This window comes from Protomyctophum parallelum (genome assembly GCF_964188405.1).
Source record: "Protomyctophum parallelum genome assembly, chromosome: 5".
NCBI classification, from domain to species: domain Eukaryota; kingdom Metazoa; phylum Chordata; class Actinopteri; order Myctophiformes; family Myctophidae; genus Protomyctophum; species Protomyctophum parallelum.
In genome coordinates, this window is record NC_139702.1 from 47401926 (window position 1) to 47425157 (window position 23232).

At 46.1% G+C, this 23232-nt stretch overlaps 1 protein-coding gene across 1 annotated transcript in view; it reads left to right on the forward strand.

Annotated features, from left to right (window-relative positions):
• The window catches only part of sorbs2a (sorbin and SH3 domain containing 2a), an 83366-nt gene that overhangs the window by 51036 nt on the left and 9098 nt on the right, over window positions 1–23232 (forward strand). The window contains exons 11-23 of the mRNA XM_083764514.1: window positions 405–455; window positions 1178–1385; window positions 2184–2298; window positions 8473–8544; window positions 11222–11278; window positions 12233–12282; window positions 13137–13315; window positions 15027–16937; window positions 17771–17850; window positions 19253–19299; window positions 21016–21130; window positions 22308–22436; window positions 22864–23058. Coding sequence (XP_083620640.1) covers window positions 405–455; window positions 1178–1385; window positions 2184–2298; window positions 8473–8544; window positions 11222–11278; window positions 12233–12282; window positions 13137–13315; window positions 15027–16937; window positions 17771–17850; window positions 19253–19299; window positions 21016–21130; window positions 22308–22436; window positions 22864–23058 — 3209 coding nt within the window. The remainder of the gene's footprint in view (window positions 1–404; window positions 456–1177; window positions 1386–2183; window positions 2299–8472; window positions 8545–11221; window positions 11279–12232; window positions 12283–13136; window positions 13316–15026; window positions 16938–17770; window positions 17851–19252; window positions 19300–21015; window positions 21131–22307; window positions 22437–22863; window positions 23059–23232) is intronic.

Consider the following 23232-nt stretch of genomic DNA (forward strand, 5'->3'; position numbering starts at 1 on the left):
CATGCGTGCGTCCGTCAGCACACGCTAGCGTGTGTCTCTGTCTGTTTCTGTCTGCGTACTGTACATGTGTATCTCTGTATTGTGCGTGCATGTGCGTGTGCGTGTGCATGTGTGTGTGCGTGTGTGTGTGTGTGTGTGTGTGTTGAGGGTAGTCTTTCCCCCCGGATACTGACTCCTCTGTGAGGTTTTCCTGAGCTGGGCATAATATTTCTGCTGTGCTGGGAAGAATGTGAAGACAGGTTACAGAGGGGCTGGATTCAGCTCTCTCTCTCTCTCTCTCTCTCTCTCTCTCTCTCTCTCTCTCTCTCTCTCTGTGTGTGTGTGTGTGCGTGTGCGTGTGCTTTTGCGTGTGCGCGAGTGCGAGTGCGAGCGAGCGACTCATTCCCTGTCACTTCCCTCCATAGATGATGACTACACAGACACCTACAATGCTACATATGCCGTCATTAACCACGGTAAGACATACTGCCTCTTACAAGTTAACTAATTTACTCTGAGAATGTTATTGTTATTACAATGTTATTGGTCGAGTACGTTTGCACAGAAGTCCACTCGGTGGGTTGTTGTCGATAACACAAAGTGTTAATGAGCAAGAAAATGCATTTATTTTGTTGTTGAAGATTTCATTGGTGTCTCTAAGAATCTGAATGATTGATGAAATGATGGGTCTCCTATCTGTTTTTCTATCTGTGTCTCCCTCTGTCTTCTTCCTTGTTCAGACTTTCTTAATGCACTTAAAAACATAACTGGTGTGTATTATAGAAGAACAACATACATAGAGCCCACATCACTGCCAAACAATATTAAGTAGGGCAAGATCAAATACGCTTTCTAACCCAAGGGGCGTTCACCGTTCACACTGGATACAAAGTGATTTCCTCTCACAGCACGTCAATGCAAAAATGTGAATAGATCGCACCGAGCGAGACCTCATTCACGTTTTCGCACAAATCCACACTTCTGAAAATGTGCGGGTCACCAATGGGAAACTGCACCTGAGTGGTATTACTTCACATTGTATTTTCAAAATGTGGGTGGTGTCCCAGTGATCGAAACGTTGAATGAATAAACCAGTGGAGCTGAGTTTTCCCTTAGCAGTGTTGCTTCAGTTTGGACACACTTACTCTCTCCCTCATTCTCTCATGTCTAACCCTCTTGTCTCTTTCTGTCCCGGCAGACTCCACACCTTCCGGTGTCACCATGGCCCACCCTCCTCCCAGAACACACACGTACCGGCCCCTGTCCAAGAGCCCCTCGGACAACGGAGGGCCCCACGGTCCCCGGGAGCCCTCCCCGTCCCCCGTGCCCCCACCGCCCCCGCCCATGCCCTCGCTCCTACAGCTGAGGACCCGCGACAGCGACCGCGACAAAGAGTCACACGACACGTAAGATAATATCATCAATAATCCATCCATAATGAAGTCTGCGCGGTGAAGTGGAGACATCACTGGGGAGTTCAAGGTTGTACTTTATTGTTGCATCTTGTGTACAGGTAGGCTACATAAGAGTAAAACTTATTTTGCTGCGGGTTCGACTCCCGATCCCGACGGCCTTTGCCGCGTGTTATCCCCCCATCTCTCTCCCCATATCCTGTCAGTCTACTTTCAACCTATCAATAAAGGCCCCAAAAACATTTATTTTTGTTTGGCTTCCTTCAAACAATGCAGCAGCATTATTAACAACAACAGTAACAACAGCAAAATAGATAGGATAAAGAGAGTGCAAAAAAGGGCAGAACAAAGAATAAAAAGAGGATCATGTACATGTGCATATGTTTTCCCTGTAAAGTTTGTTTGTTTAAACAGCTTCACAGTAGGCTATGTTCCATACAGTATATACAACAAGTGGAGGTTCTGATGGAATCAGATCTTAGGTCAGCTGGGATTCATGTGGATCCAGAGATGTCTGCAGGCTAGCATCACCACCTGCTCTTGTAAACCACGTTCAAACTGGCATGCCAAAATAGGGGAATGAATTACAGGCACTGAGGCAAAAACATAATCTCAGGATGCATATTATGGGAACGGTGTGGCTCCACTGTGGATATCGCAGACTTCATGTGGCCACCCTAACGTCAGCCGTCTATGATGCATCTACTGTATGATGAATGTGTGACTCTAAATTTTGGTGCTGTTTCAGTTCAGTTCGTAATATCAATATGGCCATTATTGTGTTCTCACCAGGAATGAATGGGGCCCCCCAGACAGAAAGGTGGACACACGCAAGTACAGAGCCGAGCCCAAGAGTATCTTTGAGTACGAGCCAGGCAAGTCCTCTATACTGGAGCAGGAACGACCTGTGAGTACTTCTTAATAATTATGTTATTAGACTAAATCATTTATTATGACATCTTCACTTTTACCTTCGCCTCACATCCAGAAATCCATTGGAAACTCCATTACCCGTAATCTAATTATCCCCTGTCCGTCCTCTGCGAACTCCAGGCTAGTTGCCTTTCAGGCACAGATCTGGAATCAGCGTGCTCTGTTTAATCCATTGTTCCTAAACATGGAGGAGAACATACTGTTCATAATGCATGTTCATATCAGCTTTACATCCAGTGCCACAGGGCGACCTTTCTTCCCCATTTATGACAGCCTCACTTTTTACTTGTGTCGTATATATTATGCTGTTCTGTTCTGCCCTGAGGCTGGACAATCTGGGAGGTGCATTTTCACAGAGGTAATACATTTCGTTTTTAACTGTTAATATTGCAACTTGGCTGGAAATTGACGTTGCCATTTTTACCTACGGGGATGAGTGCGCAGTGTATTCTGTAGTGTTACTACTGTATGTTATGTACTGTATTGTTTGGTATAGAAATCAAGTTTAAAAACTCCACAACTGTTGTATACTTAATGTAGCCTAGAAGTAAAGACACTGCAGATGGTCTCATTCAATGAAACCATTGCCCTACTTTGTATCTTTGCTGACTAATGCTGAGCTACTACGTAATGGTATGGCATTATTTGTTTTTTGGATGCTAGAGTTTTACGTTTTGATATATACAATGGGAATTGCACGCATGGTTGTAACGGTTAGTAGTACTAGTACGTGGTACGTGGAATGGTGGACTGTACTGATATGGTACTAACTTAGTACCATATCAGTACAGTCCACCATTACACATACACATTCTACGCAGCTCAATTCCAGACTGGTAGTGCCACACAGCATGTTCTGAAGATAATGTGCGTCACTCATGAGTGTCAGATTTGAACATGATGGGATGTGCACACAAGAAAGCATCATTAGTTAGTTCTACTGAGTGGTATTTATTATTAAACAGTGACATTCCAGATTATAGGTCACAAAGTGCTACAAAGAAGAAATATTTAAAAGGAAAAATAAGAATAAAAACTAGAAAAAGTGCCCTTCTGGGCACAGGTCTCCACCAGGTTATCCACAGATCCGTGCAGTTAGAGGTAAAAACACTTTTGGGCCAGTTATAGCGCCACCTTGAGGCTGAGTTGAAATTTTTCATGTGGCATTTCGTCCTCGGCCTAGTGGGAATGTGCGTGCACAATTTCACGGAAATCACGCGATGTGTTCATGATTTGCAGCATTTTGTTTGAAACTGAGCACTCCTGTGAACTTTGGAAGCCAATCTTAACCAATCAGGATGGAGTCTGAGAAATCTGAAAGACCCGTTTCGTTGAATGGCTCTAGAGAGACTGTGTACTAATTTGCGTGATGTTTGGACAAAATCTGTAGGTGTACTGTGAAAAAACTTGTTTTGCACAAAGCGGCCTCCTGGTGGCGCTATAACAGGCCGTTCTGGAAAGTTTGGGGCAGAGGTTCATCGTTGGCATCCAGGGAGTGTGTGTGCAAAAAAAAGACGGACGGACGGACACACGGACGGACGAAGTGCAAAACATACTCTCCCCACATGCCTTCGGCCTGGTGGAGACAACAATTGAAGCATTCTATCACCTAAACAAGGTTAGAAAAACACACAGGTTAGTATTGGGCTGGTCACTCTTTGTGAGATGAACAAGAATGTAGATTTGAATAATATTATAGAGGTATGTAAGTAGAGACGGATGTCAGTGGAAAACTAGCTTGGCCCAGTCTACAGTAGGCCTATATAATGTTCCTATTGGTTCATCAATCTGAGCAACCGTCCCCTCCCCGGTAGAAAACAGCAGAGATTGAACACTGACGTCACCAAATTTGGAGCGGTGCGCCTCTGCACTGTTATTGGTTAGCAAAATACAAGTAAATTGGCGTCCTATGCCAGATTGTCCAATGCGTTTCCCCAGGTTTTCGTTTTTGAGCCGAATGCGGACAAAAATAAGAGCCTGGGTACCGAGGCTTGTGGAAAACAAATACAAGGTTTCAAAGACAAAAACAGAGGGAGCGAGGAGAAGTGGGAAGAATGTGAGAGAGACGTAACGGGGAAAGGTGGGAAGGTTTGTTAAGGTGTTGAATGGGATGTATTCACAGCTGTCTCTGACCTGTGGTGCTAATGTGTGTTTGAAAGCCTCTTTCACATAATAATGAACTCTGGAATCAGGTCAGGACATTGTTGGCCTTTACCACATGCAGGAGATCACATAACTGAAAATGCTCAGTTTGGATAATGGTAGGTAGATTGCTAGGTTCGCTCGTCACACTTAACTAGCGTGAGGGAGAGATTACATTTTCAAAATGTCTTTTAACAGAAAATTTCAGATGTGACAAGATACAATGTGAAGTAATGCTTAGGTGAACACTAACGTGCTTGACAGTCCACCTCTGTCCTGCATAGCAAAATGGACTGGAGTTAAGAGTGCGGGCACGGAGCATTCAGCCAGGGGGCAACACTTCAGCTCCATAGTAACAGTTAGCTGTGAACGTAATTGGAAGTGACTAAGGATGAAGCCCCTCAGTTGTGTGAGTGTGTAAGTTATGCACTGACGTCTGTTGGGAGAGGCTCTAGTCTAAGCCATAAGGTTAAGACGATAATCCTAATAATTTTGGTAAAAATAGTAGTCATGTTTATTAAATTCTAACAGTCAAGCTGTTTTATAGTCCGGCAGCCGACAGGCTTCTTTTGTTTAAAGTGGGAAATTTGGTATATAGTCTTTGTTATTGGCCTAAAATATTGTCTATAGGCCTACATACATTCATGAATCCACTTGCTGACCGGCTGTCACTATTGGGCATTTTATAGGGGTTTCTTGTGACCCTACCATTAACATCCTATGGCAAGCAAACATTTCAAACTTCCCTTATGCTTTAAGTAACATGTGACGTGTCAAACTAGGGGTTTTTCATGATTCTGAATACATTCCAAGCATTAGTTTTGCACAAAATACACTCCTTGGGCTAAAAACAGCCATAGCCATTTGCCCAAATGTGGTGACCTCATCACATTTTGTGCTGATCTCATCACATTTGTCTAGCCCCATATGTTCCCTCTCCCTACGCTCATTCTGTAGCTCCGAGATGAGGTCACACACTGGGCCCCTCCCACCGCGATTCAGAAACGGCGCAAGTTTCCGCTATGTAAGTTTCTTACCCTGACGCCACGATTAATCCAAACGTGAAGGGGACGTGAAGGGTTTACACTAATTCAATCATAACAACGCCCAAGAAAATCCAACTAGAGATTTGAACCGAGCCTTTACGTCCCGTATTTTGTCAGTCGCTTCCATGTTTATCAAGGAAGTGTGCGTGTGCGCGTGCATGTCGAGTGAACTGAAGTCAGTTGGAAATTTCGACCAGGGGAGGCGCCGGGGAGGCGCTAAAGCTTTTCAACTTCCTTGATAAACATGGAAGCGACTGACAAAATACGGGACGTAAAGGCTCGGTTCAAATCTCTAGTTGGATTTTCTTGGGCGTTGTTATGATTGAATTAGTGTAAACCCTTCACGACCCCTTCACGTTTGGATTAATCGTGGCGTCAGGGTAAGAAACTTACATAGCGGAAACTTGCGCCGTTTCTGAAACGCGGTGGGAGGGGCCCAGTGTGTGACCTCATCTCGGAGCTACAGAATGAGCGTAGGGAGAGGGAACATATGGGGCTACACATTTGTCATGACATCTATGGCCATTATTTAGCCCAAGGAGTGTTTTTTGTACAAAGCTAATGCTTGGAATGGATTCTGAATCATGAAAACCCCCTAGTTTGACATGTCACATGCTACTTAAAGCATAAGGAAAGTTTGACATATTATTTAAAAAAAAATCCTGCCATAGGATGTTAATGGTAGGGTCTCAAGAAACCCCTGTAAAATAAATTGCCCAATACCGACAGCCGGTCAGCAAGTGGATTCATGTATAGGCCTATAGACAATATTTTAGGCCAATAAAAACGACTATATACTAAATTTCCCACCCGTCCACCCCATCTGCCGGACTAATAGCCAACAGTACTGCTTCATGCCTGAGCTTCATGCCAGAGCATTGCAAAAACTAAATCCCAATCTGTAACATCAAAGCCTTATATATATATCAAAGTCTATATGAACAGACCTGTTTCATCACTGGTAGGCTACTGTCTGTTTTGGAGAGAAGTTCAATTTGCCTGTCAGGATTGCCTTTCAAATTTACTTAAATCACTTCCTAATTAAAAGCCAGCTGGCTAACTGCTGTTTAGCAATTCTCAAAATAACCAGTGTAATGTTGTTCTTGACCACAAGGCTTTCGGGTAGGCTTGTCTTAGGCTTTCGGATAGGCTTTCGGGTAGGCCAAAGTGATCTTCGTAAATACTTCACCTAGATGTAAAATAACTTCACAGCAACAAGTTTGGTGTAACTGAGAGTGTGACAAGAAGTTGGTTTTGATCAACATTAGAATGTCAGCTCCATATATGGAGATCAAGGGGGGTGAGAGGTTTGAGGTCAGATGTAGAGTTGCTGGCCGGCTCCATATATGCAGATCTACAGTAGGTGATGATCCAGTCTTCTCCATGTGTGGTTATTCAGGGTTAGATGAGGTCAGTGTCGTGATCTTCATATATGGAGATGGCTATATAAGGTGGCGTGATGTGTCACGAGGCGTGACCATATATGGAGGCGTGATGTCATGAGGCGTGACCATATATTGAGGCGTGACGTCACGAGGCGTGACTAAGGGACGGGAGATGCAGGTTTTCATAGTAAATGTGACTTACGGTCGTAACAATAGCTGGCCTCGATAGAGTGTGCGCAGATATTTTTGTATTTTGTCTGTTGTGTTATTAGAATCTTTTTTCCTGTACATGCATAATACCATTTCTAGGAAGAAAATAACTAATGACAACTTTGAACCTCGACTGAGTGAATGTGTTCTAAACCTGTCCATTGTAATGTATCCATCGGAATCAGAATGAGCTTTAGTGTCACATCACGCATTTTTTTCCGGTTGAAAAAGTGGGTGAAATTCATTTTTGTGCATAGTTACCATTGTGTTGTTGGAGCGCTTTTGCCACAAAAAAGTACAGGTAAAGGGTTGTCTTTTGTGTGTGTGTGTGTGTGTGTGTGTGTGTGTGTGTGTGTGTGTGTGTGTGTGTGTGTGTATGTGTGTGTGTGTGTGTGTGTGTGTGTACTGTGTATTATATACACTTAAGGATATTATTGAAGGTGCTAGGACATGGATTATAACTCATCATAACTCTGTGTTTTCTTACTGTACTCTATTCTACTCTACTCTCATCTGCTTTGTTTTGAAATAGTCTGATTCTACTGTCAAGTGTTTTATTGCTCTTATGTGTGTACAGTATGATCAAATCAATAATCTGTAACCATAGTGTGTGCTCTCAGTCTAGGCTATTTAATAATATGCTAGGCTGTGTATTTATATGAATTCACTAGTTTTGTATAATGCATTGATATTTGTAAGCCAATGAAAATGCGGCATAATGTATTCCATTGTAGCAACATACCAGGAGATGTCACGTGTTAATGATAAATGGTAAATGCATACAGTATTAAAGTGAATATAGCAGAAACTGTATGCCATAGATATGTACAATCCTCAGTTTTAATTACTACATTTGTAGCTCTCAGATATTAACACAACAGGATTTAACCCTAATGCGTACGGTGTACGTACTTCCCACAGGAGTCTATACTTTGACCCATACTTTTCTTCCTGTACACCAAATCTCTTCACTGACATCTGCTGATCTACAAGTTCCTGACACATTGCAATGTGACACATTGTGAGCTTGTAGATCTGATATTTGTGCTAAATGTTAGGCTATTATCCTTTAATGTTTTGCCTATTATGACAAAATGGGTTCATATGGTTCAATTAATCATGTTTACATCGCTGCATTTGGAGCCTTCCATTCCCAATCCATGTGTTCTTGCAGCAGTGTATCTTTCATTCTAACCATGAGGTCATTCTCTCTCTCTCTGTGTCTATGCTTCCTCTCTGCTGGCTTACTTTCTACTGTCTTTCCTCTCCTCCTCTTCCTCCTCTCTCTCTCTCTCTCTCTCTCTCTCTCTCTCTCTCTCTCTCTCTCTCTCTCTCTCTCTCTCTGTTTGTCGGGTTCCTCTCCAGACCCATGATGACATAGATTTAGAGAACGAGCCCTGGTATAAGTTCTTTTCTGAGCTGGAGTTCGGGCGTCCGGTAAGTCAGGGCGTAGTCTCTACCACCGTCACCTCCTGCCATAGGCATATACACCCACCCCACCTTTGACTTGATTTGGCATTTTTTTTGTTTGTGTCTGCACCAGTAGAAAGTGTGGGGCTAGTTGCTCGGGCATGCCATATGGTTGGGTGTTGTGAAACCCACCCCACCCACACCCACCCACCCGTTTGTGACGGGATTCGTTGCTGTACCGTGTGTCTCTCGTTGCCTTGCAGGTCTGTTTTATCTTGTGGCTAGCTCCTGAATGTCCATCAACACTGCAAAAAAAAAAAGAAGCAAAATGAACATGTTTCTCTTCCTTCCACCACAGAGGTCACCTCATTTTGTGTGCACTTTGCTGTTGACAAAACCAGCTAGGGTAGATGATGGGATTGTATTACACAGAAGCCAAACAGAATCTTGGAAACAATGAAGCATGAGTTTCCAAACCGATAAACCTTCTACTCCACATACTTTACCACCAGCTCCTCCTTTATGTGGTAGAAGTGGGCATGTTGTTTCGTTTGGCTTTTAGTTTTTGGTGTGTTTGTGTCTTCACTTATAGTCATATTAGGGATATTTGCCAGAGCTATTACATTCATCTTAATTTCTTTCCTGCAGACCTAGAGTTCTGCTGATTTTAATTTCACCTGATTATTTGAGACCTACGTTAGGGTCCAACCTATTGTCTCGCATGTCCAGACGCTCCGAGATCTCCGCCTACTGATATGTGAGGTGACATTGACGTTAAAACAGCAGAGGATACAGCCGCAGAAAAACACACGCCACTGAGACCCACATAATATGTGCCCACTGCCACTTCCTGCCATCCACAAATCATATTATCGCTGTCCCAGTATGAAAGACATTAATTAAAAAAGACTTAATTTTTTAAATCTCCAAATTGTTTCCACGTATATTTTAGCCACTATATTGAAATTATACCAGACAGGTGGAGATCTCTGAATGTCCGGCTGCGCAAAACTATGGATTGCATTGGCCATGCAATTAACTACCCAGGGAGGGTAGTTAATTAGTTAATTAGTAGAAAAACTAGTTTCCAGACACAGATTTCTCAGGACATAGTTGAGAACCACCCTGCCAGACAGATTTTAAGGTTTTAGTGCCATCTGGAGGTTTCAGGCAGCAACAGCAGTCAGTCACTTACAGTGGTGCCATTATTATTATTATTTCACTATTATTGGCATACCTTCAACCAGCGAGAGGGGAGTTGATTGATTAATGATTGAAACAATGTAGTGTATGGTTGGGATAAAAGAAAACCTGCATACACTCACCGGTGGCTTGTTAGGTAATGCTTTTGCATCCAGCCAGCAGCCACAGATCTCGGATCAAAACTCCCCTCCCATTTCTGCGAATGACATACAATCATGTCATCAGGAGATCACCACGGGGCTTCTTCAGTACGCGTGGGTAGAAATGTGACATCTAGAGCTGCTATGATAGACTTTGAATCACGGCAGGTCTTTGTGATGATCATGTCTCTAACTGCAACGTTCCAGTGTCCTGCCTCTATACACTGAATAAGCTCTGTGTTGAACAATGATGTGCAATCATCATGTACCGTGGAGCATGCGTGTGTATACGCAGGTCTTCAATCCATCCAAACACCATTCACTTTGATACGCCTTCATTCACCCGTGCGTGCGTGCGTGCGTGCGTGCGTGCTGTGATTGTGTGTGAGTCAAATTGACTGATGGTGTTTGGTTAGAATGAACACACTGTGCTCTCCAATCTGCATGATGATCAGACAGTGTTTGTCTCTCTGCGCAACCCAACTGTCCCAAAAGAAAGGTTTATTTATTGCATTTGGTCAAGGTTTCACCGGAAGGTCATTGTTATTCACTGAATGAGTTTTAGCTCACACATGAAGCAGCTCCAGTCAGTGCACCCGCCCCGCTCTACTAGAACACACGTGGTAGCTTGTGCTTCACTATGCCTGTGGCTCTGTCTCCCACCCTGCTTGCTCTCACACTATGTGTGTGTGTGTATGTGTGTGTGTGTGTGTGTGTGTGCGTGCGTGCGCGTGTGCGTGTGCGCGTGCGCCTGCGCGTCTGTGTCTGTAGTGTTGGTGGTGGTGGTGGTGGTGGTGGTGGTGGGTGTGTGTGTGTGTGACGTGTGTGTGTGTGTGTGTGTGTGTGTGTGTGTGTCTGTGTGCATGTGTGCATGTGTGTATTGTAATAGTGCGTATTTGTGTATATTGTAGTGACTTATGTCAGATACAGTAGCAGTGTTAGATGCTATTTTACTGTAGAAGGAGCTAATTTCAGATCAACGGTTGGAGGACATTGAGTGTTAATGCACGGTATCATTAGAGTTTGTTGTGAGTTTGTGTAGATTCCTGCAGCGTGTGCACGTGTGAATCTGAGCGTGCCATACATGCAAAGTGAGTGTGTGTGTGTGTGTGTGTGTGTGTGTGTGTGTGTGTGTGTGTGTGTGTGTGTGTGTGTGTGTGTGTGTGTGTGTGTGCGCGCGTGTGTGCGTGTTGTCCATCTCGGGGTCCTCTGTTGCTCTAACTGGTGTCACTTTCTCCACATGTCCTCCTCCCCATGATGTCATCACTTCCTCTCCTCCTACACCCCATCTTCACCTCCTCCTCCTCCTCCTCCTCTTCCTTCTCCTTCTGTTCACTGCTGTCCCCTGCTTGGGGCTCAAGCCTCCCAAAAAACGGCTGGATTATAATCCAGACAGCTCTGCTGGCCAACCCATTGAGGTAATCACATTATTATTCTGGACACATGTGCTAATCCTGGACTCGCTAATCCCAATCTTGTGTTTTTTTGAATGGCCCGTAATGAGAAAGCAAATGAATAGCGTCACCTTTTAAACGCCAATCACTTTCATGTTACAATAGGCCCAATACAAGGACCAACATAGAGTAGCCTATACACTATCTAATCTAATATTATGCAGTACAATGTGTTTTATTGACATTCGTGGAGAGATGTATCAACACTCATTCAATTACATAAGAACTTATGTGTGTGCGTATGTGCGTGCGTGCGTGCGTGCGTGCCTGCGTGCGTGCGTGCGTGCGTGCGTGCGTGCGTGCGTGCGTGAATAGCTCTGTGGTGAATATAGTACTGTAGGTATAGGGCGTTGCCATGTGTTCTCATCTCAGCATCATGTCAGCCATCTGTCACAAGCCATCCTTTTACTGTGATTTCTAGGGCAACACTCTCAGCCTTTTATTAATGCATTATTATTATGAAATACCTCTTTCAGCAGTTATATTCTGTGAAATAATGCAGTTTGTACCATTCAGACTCATCATTGTTCCACTCCAATAAAAAATAAAAAATAATCTCCTTGAAAAGGTAACATCACTGGCTTCCACATCCAGATTCATACCACTGAGATCCAGTCCGGCGACTCCATGCCAGGTTTTGTGGGGGAATCATTTTGGTCTGTGAGCCCAAAGCACGTCATAGCCTCCTGTCCCGCTCCATTGTGCTGTCACCCTTCGGAGCCGACGGGTGTCAGAGTTCACCTGTGTGCCGCGCGCTGCAGGTGTACCATGAGGAACCCCCGTCCGCCGAACCTTGATTCGGGGGAGCATTTTGAGTGTGGCACTGCGACGGTACTCAGCATAGTGAGCCACTCTGCCTCCAGCCTTTGTTCGTGCGGCGCTCACTCCTCATCCCTTTTGTTGTCTGCCCTCTTTCAGACGTCGCTGTACATCGGCCCCGCTGACAGAGCTCCTGAGAGGCCTGCGAGGTAAGCCCTGTTTATTGTTCTCATTCCAGAGTCCGGACCCCTCTCTGGCCATTTCTCCTCTTCCTCTCGTTCTTTCCTAACTGCAGCAGTGGCCTTGTTGTGAATTAAGCGGCACGGCAGCAGAAACTCCTGTTCATTTGTGCACCCCCTCCCCTCCCCTCCCCTGCTGCTGCAAATATCCTGGGTTGCGTGTGTGTGTGTGTGTGTGTGTGTCTGTATTGCTTTAGTCAGCAGTGATGGGGTGCGTCCCCACTCCCCTCCCCTCCCCCCGCTTAACCAACTCTGATCCTGAATAAATTATCCTAGCGAAACCTATTGATTCAGTCCTTCAGTCTCCTCCTCCACTGCCCCTTCCACCAACGCCACACGTCGCTCCGCGCCGTTGTCCCGTGTGAATGGGATGTCATGAATAAGTCATGTCATTCATGTAAGTGACATTGGGGGGGTTTGTTCCACGCAGCAGGCAGACATGCCCAACAATGTTCAACACACACACACACACACACACACACACACTCCCCCCCCCCCCCACACACACACACACAGTCTTGAATCTGCACTGAATGTTAGACCTCCCATTGTCCATGAAGGCTTTGTGTCAGATATAGTGTTGCTCTTTGTCTCGAATTTGTGTTGGTTTAGAGAAGACAATTTGTCATAAAACAGTATAGAAAAATTATTAGACACATAATCTCTTTTCAAGTCCTGTACAATTTGTAATACCTGTCTGTCTGGCTTGTGTTGCCTCATTTGTAAGTACTGTAGTATAATATTGCAGTGTAATTGGCCAGGAATACATTCCACCTGGCGTTGTGCCCATTGATGTGATTTGTTCCCCCTCCCCGGTGCTGCAGTGCTGCCAGTGACTACAGGAAACGGAGGAAGTCGGAGCCGTCGGGTCAGTCCAACGACCAGTCCGAGCCAAGCAGAGCCCCCTCGTCCCCCCCCAAGCCGCTGGACCCCTACAGACCCAGCAGCGCCCTGAAGAAACCCGCCGTCCGCTCCTCACCGTCCTCGCCCTCCAGAGCCAAAGGTACACATGTGGAGAACCTGCAGTCTCATTACTTGCTAAAAACCCACCGACATCGCCAGGCTATTTCCAGCTGTCCAATCAACTCAGACCCATAGTACACATCTGAATTGACTCTCTCACACACATCTCTCTTTGTCTGTTTTGGTACACTAGCTATGCCGATATTGTACATGTACATGGTACTTTCTACAGTATGTTACTTTCTAAGCCGCACGCACGCACGCACGCACGCACGCACGCACGCACGCACGCACGCACGCACGCACGCATGCACACACACACACAGTGTCCTCTTAATCAACAGCAATACTATTTGATATTATGCCTATGGCATTGCAGAGCTGTGTCTGGAGGAAACATTGGCTACAAGGGTTGTGTTGACAGCATGCATGTACAGTATAGGTGATTTGTCGTTTTATTTTTATTTTTATATATTTTTTATTTTTATGATCAGTACTTTATTTTAGATTTTTTACAAACACATAAAACATAAAACCTACAATACAAACACAATCAACAACAGCAGAGTACGTATTCATGGACAGACAAGATAGATAAGATAAACAAATAAAAATAAAGGAAAGAAAAGGAAAAATCTAATTAAAATGTGAAAATAGTTTACATTATTTACACGACCAAACGCAGCATCATCAACCGTATCATAATGTGTAGTAATACAATAAACAATCAAGAGGGCATTGCCTGACCATGGATCACACCAAGGGACCTGCAACATGACTGAGGAACACGTCCCACTTCAGATCATATTTATCCAACTGATTATTCATCTTAAAGGATAACCTCTCCAAAGCAGCCACAATACCGAGCTGAGTGAACCATACATGTGCTGGAGGTAAAACCTCAGACTTCCATTCCTTAACAATGATGATTTGTCGTTTTATTGAGAAGTTAATAACGGCAAGGCATATGTTTTAATGTTCTAATGCAGGGGTCGGCAAGAATGTTTGGCATCGTGCCAATTCATGTTCTAAGCCATTTGATGGTTGGCCAGAATATAATCAATGGCTAATTTAAGAACTGGATCTTACAAACAGACCTCCTTATATACAATAATAGTTATATAAAGGTTAATAAATACATGTGTGTGGTATAACTGTATAGTCAAATGTTACAGGTGTAGGTAGAAATGCTTGTGTGATTATTTTGTGCAGGCCACCTCCTTGAATGTTGCACTTCACGGATATTTAGTTGTTTAAAATTAAGGCATAATGAAACACCTGCCTGTCATTCACTCCCATTATGGATTCTCCAGGTGGGGGCACTGGGGTAGATGTGTTATTTAGATATTATAGCCTATACGTCAGACTGTCAGATATTGCATGTAAATAATTTATAAAATAATTTGCCTGGCCAGATATCATCGATGCCCGGGTACATTCTGGCCCACGGTCCACCCATTGCTTACCACTGTCCTAATGTCTGCTGTGGTCACATCTTTATATTGCTCTGATCAATATTTCCTTCTGAATATTGATGAGAACATCGTCTGCTACTGACTGAGTTCCGGACTTTCTTCTCTTCTTGTCATGTACTGTTCCTCCATCTTGCTTCTTTCTCTCCGTCATTCTGGGCGTGTTCTCTCTTAACTCCCTTTTCCTTCCTCTTTCTCTCACCACGCTGCTCTGTTGTGGGACGTCTATGAAAGGTGGGGACACATGCAGCATGTACTCACCCCGTTTGAGCCCTCCAGGTTCTCGTCTGTCCCCGGTGCTCTCCAACCCCTCCCGCCCCGACCGCGAGGATGACGACGACGACGACGATGCCAGCCAGGGGGAGGAGGGCAGCTCCTCCTCCCGGCGCTCCGTCTCGGTGAAAAACAGCTGGCCAACGCGGCCGCAAGACGGCGAGCCGTGGAGCAGCGTGGAGGAGGCTCCGGCCACTCCGCCGCGCAAACTCAAGTCTCGCAGCTGCGACGACCTCCTGAACGACGGGCACGTCGGCGGGCCCGGGGGCCGCGATGCCGCTCGCTCGGAGAGCGCCGGGTCGCTGGTCTGCGACGGAGGCACGCCGCCGGGCCAGGCTGCCTCGGCCGGTGATGTCCACTCCCTGCCCCGCCCCCACCGCCGGCGGGCGCACGACTCGCCGGGCTTCCTGCAGCTCTATCGCAAGATGCACCACATTGACCGCACGCACCTCATCCCCTCCGAGGTCATCCGCTCGGTCCAGGCCCGCATCCTGGACCTGGAGCGCCAGCCGCACCTCCACCGGCACCGCTTCTCCCCGTTCGCCCCCTCCTGGGGCGTGGAGGTGCCGCGCGACGTGGTGCCGAGCCACATATCCAAGTACGAGCAGCTCATCCAGAAGTCCAAGTCCATGCCCAACCTGGGGGACAGCGAGGCCCCGTCGGGGACCACCACGCCGGGCGGCTCCTCGTCTCGCGCCAGCAGTGGCGGCGGCGGCACCCCCGGCTACCCCAAGCGACGTTTCTCCATCGAGTCACTGCTGGAGGAGGACAGCAACGGGAACAACGGAGCCGCACAGCACTCCACGGAGCACCTGCATGGACCCCGGAGCCCGCCGGAGGGCCAGCCTCGTGTCGGGCCGGACCCTCGGCGCGCCCACGCCTTCCCGACCCCTCCCAGTGTCCCCAGTGCCCGGCGGGCTGCCGACCTGCAGGACTACTCCGACAGCGAGCAAGACGCCATAGCCTCGGACCTCAGCGACTTCGTCCAGGTGGAAGGCTCGTCCTTCTGCAGCGAGAGTGATTTTGACCACTGCTCCCTCACCTCCTCGGAGAGCATCTGCGCCTCCGCCACCCTCCCCCACCACCACCGCCACCCCCGCCATCACCACCACCACCACATGCACCATCACCACCACCCGGGCGCCCAGAGCCTGGGTCCGAGCCTGGGCTACCAGCACCGCCACCTGGTCAGCTCCTGCAAGGGCCGCTGCCCGGCCTCCTACACACGCTTCACCACCATGCTGCGCCACGAGAGGGAGCGGGCGCGCCAGGAGCCCCCGAGGCCCCCGCCGCAGCCGAGCCGTAGCAGCCACGCCCCCGCAGACCCGGCCTCGCCGTCCCAGCAGGCGATGTCCAAGCTGGCCTTCCTGGTCAGCCCCGTGCCTTTCCGCAGGAAAAAGGGCTCACCACCTACCTCTAGACGGAGCGGCGGCGGCGGCGGGGGTCGCGGCCGACCCAAGTCCAAAGAGGCCATCTACGAGGCACTGGACCAAGCCTTGAGGGACATTTATGAGCACATCCAGGCGGAGAGGGGCCAGCGGGGGGCCAGGGCCCCCGACGACAGCATCCTGAGGCGGATCCTGTCCGAGCTGCTCCCGGACGTGCCCGAGAGGAGCTCCTCCCTGCGGGCGCTGAGGGCCTGCCGGCAGGGGGGGGGCCAGCCCTCCGGCTCGCCATACCCGGACGGGAGCCCGGCGGGGTACGGCTCGTACAGGCCCGACCCCTTACAGTCGCCCCAGCTGCAGTCGCCCCGCGTGCAGTCGCCCCGCGTGCAGTCGCCCCGCGCGCAGTCGCCCCGCGTGCAGTCGCCGCGCACACAGTCGCCAATCAGTGCCTGTTACGGACATCACCCAGACGCCTCAAACAATAATGAGTATGGAGTTGAGCAGGCCAATGGGAACGCTCTCTGCTACTCAGGTGGAATGCATAACACACCTTTCATTCTCCGTCGCGTGTGCCTGCACACATAGCTGATATCCACTGCTAATGCAGCCACACTATCTAGTCACACACAGCGCACTGCGCATACACATTAAACACACATGAATGCATGCGCATACTGACATGCACATACTGTACAGTACGGTATAAACGAATAAACACACGCACTCACGAATGCACACACAATCATCCCAAATACACCTATGCATGCACAGCTTCAGTGGTGGTTGTGCAGTATCCCTCAGTGTTGCCTCCTGTCCACCACACCCATCCACATCCTGCTGCTTTCCATCTGTTTAACGACTTCATTTATTTATTCATTTTTGTACTTTCATTTATTTCTTTTTGTATGAATTATTGTCTTATACTTTTCCTTTCCTTTTGAGACAATGAAAGTCATGTTTGTAAAGTTTTGTGTATTATTATTATTATTATTATTATGGAATGTGTTCTTCCTGTTTTCTTTATATCTTTTCTTTTTACTTTATTGCAGGTGTTTGTACAATACATGTAATTAATTTAATACATAATATCTTACACGTTTTCTTCACTTGTTTAATTCATTCTGCATCATTTTTATACATGTTTTACGTTTCTTCCCCTGTGAAATGCGAATAAAATATAGTTGTATTATAATTTTATAATACATGATAATTCTTACCATCCATGTTTGCCGCCATCCTTCAATCCCCACCATTCAATATGTTCACTATTTCTTCTGCATGCGTGACTCACGAGCCATGATGTCATGAGCATGGTCACCATGGTAACCTGGCGGTAATCTTTGACCTTGTCTCCACCAATCACAGACCAGGATGTCTCCAGGAGTTACTCCACCTTGGACGGACGCCACACGCCTCAGAACAGAAGGTCCACTCCAGACAAAGAGGTATAGTGCACAGCACTGATCTCAGAACAGAAGGTCCACTCCAGACAAAGAGGTATACTGCACAGCACTGATCTCAGAACAGAAGGTCCACTCCAGACAAAGAGGTATACTGCACAGCACTGATCTCAGAACAGAAGGTCCACTCCAGACAAAGAGGTATACTGCAGTGCACAGCACTGATCTCAGAACAGAAGGTCCACTCCAGACAAAGAGGTATACTGCACAGCACTGATCTCAGAACAGAAGGTCCACTCCAGACAAAGAGGTATACTGCACAGCACTGATCTCACACCATGTGGCGTGGTCATATTCTAATCTAGTGGATGGACAGACAGACAGACACATATAGGTAGATAGAAGAATCAGATTTATTGTCACATCACAGTTTTACAGGTTAACAGTGGGTACAATTCGTTTTTGGCATTGTTCCCATTGTGTCATTTTTCCAGGAAAATCAAAGAAAAGGAAGAAGAGAGAGGCGAGGGGGTGTGGGGGGGGGGGGGGGGGTAAGGAGATCAAGGCAGGAACAGAAAGGGAGTTTGAGCGCTTTTACCACAGAAAGTACTGGTAAAGGCTTTTCTTCTTACATATTTACAAGCTTTTGCCACAAACGGTACAAATAAAAGGTCTCTTAGCTTATTTAACCCATTCCGGACGGGAATCCATTTTGGTGTTCTAAGCATTATTTTAAACTTTAGCTATTGAAAAATACCAAATAGACCTGCGATTTTTGAACGTTTTTAACTTACATATCTTTGCTTCTGGGAGGTCCCTGCTGGAACAACATAAATTTCAGATGGGTCGGCAGCCAATTACATAGTTTGAAAACCACTGATATAGAAACATAGTTTTTTCAGAAAACTGTCATGATTTAGAACTTAAGGTCCATTTGGTTCCATTTGTACACTGTCAGAGTTACAGACTTGTAGGGGTCTTGTAGAACCCCCCCCCCCCCCAAAGGAACCCTGAGAGTCCCTGGACCCCACTTTGAGAACCACTGGTGTAGACAGACAGACAGACAGAGACTGACTGACAGAATGATCGCCCATGCGTCCCTGGTCCTCTGTTTGTACTGGTACTGCTGGTTTTCTGTCCAACCACCCGGAAGTTAAGTCATTTGACTTGGCACTGTGGTCATTCCATCTGGATTCCATTCAGATTACTGGGAGACGCCAGGGGGATGAAATCTACTACATGTTTGGAAAGAAAATCAGCAATAGTAGTCTAGAAAAATAGTGTCCATCCAAGGACAGTGGTTGAGAACCTCCGTTCCAGCTAATAATGCATGCTGCGCTCTCTCTCTCTCTCTCTCTCTCTCTCTCTCTCTCTCTCTCTCTCTCTCTCTCTCTAGGTCTCCCATAAACAGATGACTCAACTTATTCTGTTCTCTCTCCTCCATCAGAAACAGCCAGCCAGAGCCATTTACGATTTTAAGGCACAGACGGCTAAGTGAGTACAGTGAAACCGTGACAGCAGGTGTACAAGAGGACATTTTTTGGAGCATGTGTGTCTTCTTAACATGATCGCCTCTTTCACTCGTCGCATCATTCAACATTCATAGCACTTTAAACATTGCACTTTAAAACCACCTGACTCCACTGTACTAACCTGTGTACTGAACCAACGCAAAATAATAATAAAGTTTTGGCTGATACCCAATCATGTACTTAGAAGGTTGCAAACACACACACACACACACACACACACACACACACACACACACACACACACACACACACCGATTTACCTAAAAGTGATGGGAACCACTGCCTTATGCTGCCACCTTGTGGCTGTCTGCTTAAAAATCATCAACAAGCCTTTCCCCACTACCATTTTCCAGTCAGTACAATTCCATAGGAGTTTATACACAGGTTAATATAGTGTCAAGGCCAAAGTGTTGTCGTCGTGTCCCTCAGATGAAAATGCAAGGCATCTAAAATGCTCACCCGGGAGCACTTCAGAGCAGAGCGACTTCTCAGCTGGCACAAATTGATTTAGATTATCTGTAGTATACTGTACAACATTTTGCTAAATACTTTTAGAGCAGCAGAAATGTATAGACATTGAGCAACTGCATTGGGCTATTTATCCCCTAAAATGTCTATAGATCATTTACAGTACGGACAAGCTCAACTCAACTTCATCTTTCTGCAAGCTGCAAACGACAGACACCTAATCTCCGCGTCTCCTCCCCAGCCTGTCAGCCCTCCTGCCGGAGCACGGCTGGATCCATGTTTGTAGTGTTTGTCTTGCTCCTCCTCGACTCTGATTGGACGCCGGCGTAAAACTCTCAGCTACCAGATTAACAGCTAAAATGTGCAAGGCTCAGTGCAGAATAGACGTATGCGCTTTTCCAATTGAATACCATTCAAAATATACATTGCTCAGGGGGAAAAAATGCCTTGGTGGACACTGACAAAAAGAAAAACGCGTATTCAGATACGACAATCAATCATTTTCTTCTTCTGGATGCAAAATGGTTATAATAAACGTACCGGTAACTTTTGTGCACTCTAATGCATCATAAGTAAAGGTCTCTGCCAGTGTAATGGCACTAACAGATAGTATTGCTGTATTGTGTCTTGGAGCAGAGTGCATGAATAAAGCTGGAGGTTTGCTGTCCTGACTCATGCTGTGATGGATGCTCTTGCTGATGTCTTTTTAATGAAGCCCAGTCTGCTGGGTGGAGTTTTCTCTGCACCGTGGAGGAAAAGCATGTCTCTGTTCCTGTAATGTCTTCATCACTTCACTCATTAACATTATGTTCATGTAACAGACGAAATCAGTCATATGTCGCTGACAAAAGAATAATAATTGATGTGCACTCTGCGAAAGAGGAGAGATTATTATTAGTTAATTATTGTCCTGAGTGACGGGTCAAGTCTCCAACCTCAACACTTGAGTTGAGTTATATCTCAACTCATTGTTATATCTCTCCACCAAAATGTGCAATGGCCACAAATCACGTTTTAAGATTTACTGTAGTTTTCCTCCAAACGACATCTCACTGATATCACTTGAACAAGTAACACATGAGCCAAGCTAAAACCAAACAAAAGCCAACTGTAGTGTACTGCACTCGCAATAATTACTCCCAAATGGAGGTGCGTATGGTAAAGACGTGGTAGAGATGTGGTATAACAGATGCAGTGTCTTGTGTTCTAGGGAGCTGACCTTTAAGAAGGGAGATGCGGTGAACATCATCCGACAGATAGACACCAACTGGTATGAAGGAGAGCACCGCGGAAGAGTGGGAATTTTCCCCATCTCATATGTGGAGGTGTGTCATTTACACCATTAGTTTTCAATGGTTTATTTATTTTGTTATTTTTGCTACGGACCGCCCTGACAACATTCCAGGGACCCCACATTTAGAACATTTTACATACAGTACATACTGCATTTCTAAGTGATTATTTTTATTCTTTATTAACCCATTCTTACCGGGCACCCATTTTGGTGTCGGCATCATGTTATGCTTTAGCTATTGAAAAATAGCAGATCTACAAGCTCATATCGCGCCACCGAGTGGCGCGATACGAGCTTGTAGGTCTGCTATTTTTGAAAAATCTAAGAGAGACTGACATTTTTAGAATCTGATCTCAGGTCAGAATGGGTTCATCAGACCAGTGTGTGTCCGGCGGAAACCTTGTATGAATCTGATCTCAGGTCAGAATGGGTTAACTCATTCTGCTCCCCCTGGAGCTCCTGCAAGGGCCCCTGGGAGCCACTTTGAGAGCCAGTGATTTACAGTACAACTTGGTTTGAACGTCATGTTGCATCAGAATCAACTTTATTGTCACATCACGCTTTACAAGTAATAGAGTGGGTGAGTGGGTAAATCATTAAATCATTAACATGGTGACTCACATCTTGATGACATCATCAAGATGTGATTCACAATGTTAATGATTTTTTTCAGACCTCCAGTTCTAGGAAACACAGAATGGGGGGACTTTTTTTTAAATTATTTCCACACAACAGCTCTAAGGTATATTAAAGCGGCTATAAGCAATAATATGTCAAATTTTTAATGACCTTATCTTTTTTCTTTTTTTTGTATTCAGGCTCCCAAACAAAAGTAGTCTCTGTGACACAGCTAGGGGCCACAATCTGCATTCAAAGATGTTCCTAGAAGCTTTGTCATTGGTCGAAAGAAGAAAAGAAACGGTCGAAATGACTAACCAATCAGGAAGCAGACAGGCAAATCAACCAATGACAAAGCTTCTATAGGAACATCTTTGAATGCAGATTGCGGCCCCTATAGATGTGTCAGAGACTACATCTTTTTGGGAGCGTTTTACCCATTGCTGGCTGTCTGAATACAAAAAGAAAAAAAAGAAAAGGTCATTACAAGTTTGACATATTATTGCTTATAGCCACTTCCATGACAGTAAAATGTTGAAAAGTGGAATGCCCCTTTAATGGGTTGACACTCTCTCATCCATCTCCTGTAGAAGATGGCGTCGGCGGAGAAGCAGCAGCCTGTCCGGCCTCCTCCACCAGCACACGTCAGAGAAATCGGGGAGGCGCTGGCTCGCTACAACTTCAACGCAGACACCAACGTGGAGCTGTCTCTGAGAAAGGTCAGCTTGAGTATGGGGCGCTGTGATGGGAACAGCACTAATGTGCACCATGTGCACTGATGCGTTGTGGTGATCCAAGTAGCCTAATGAAAATCACACACTCTCGTGTGTCGTTGAGCAAAATCGCTGGCGTGATTCTCACTATAAACGATTCAAAATCGATTCACAATTTCCAAACATAATATGGTGTTTGTGATATGAAATCACAGTAAACATTATCATGTCTTCAATCATAATTCAAGTGACTCCAGTCACTTCAGTTCAGCACAGCCGAGGTGTGTTTGCCGCTCAGTGACACTCGTTAATGTTACTTGCATCAAGGCAAAGCGAACGTGATGATGTATGATGAGCACCCCTCACTCCACAGTTCACACGTGTGATTTTGTCTTTTCTTTTAATCGTGCGTATGTGTATGCCCCTCCCCCAGGGGGAGAGAGTGATCCTGGTGAGGCAGGTGGATGAGAACTGGTACGAGGGGAAGATCCCAGACAGCACTAAGCAGGGCATCTTCCCCGTGTCCTACGTCGACATCGTCAAACGCTCGCCGTCCAAGAGCCCCGCCCACCACGCAGACCCCCACGGTTACCCCAGCAGCCGCACGCCTGGCTCCACCCCCACCAAGGTAGGAACACGCCCCTTACCAATCAGCAGTGGTTCCCAGTGGTTCTCAAGCGCATTATGCGATGTGAAGTTATGTTTAAGCCATCGTATTATATTAACCCATGAATCTAAATGGGAAACATTAGCCTTTGTGAAATGGTTGTAGATATTCAACTGTCGGAATCTCTGTGGCATA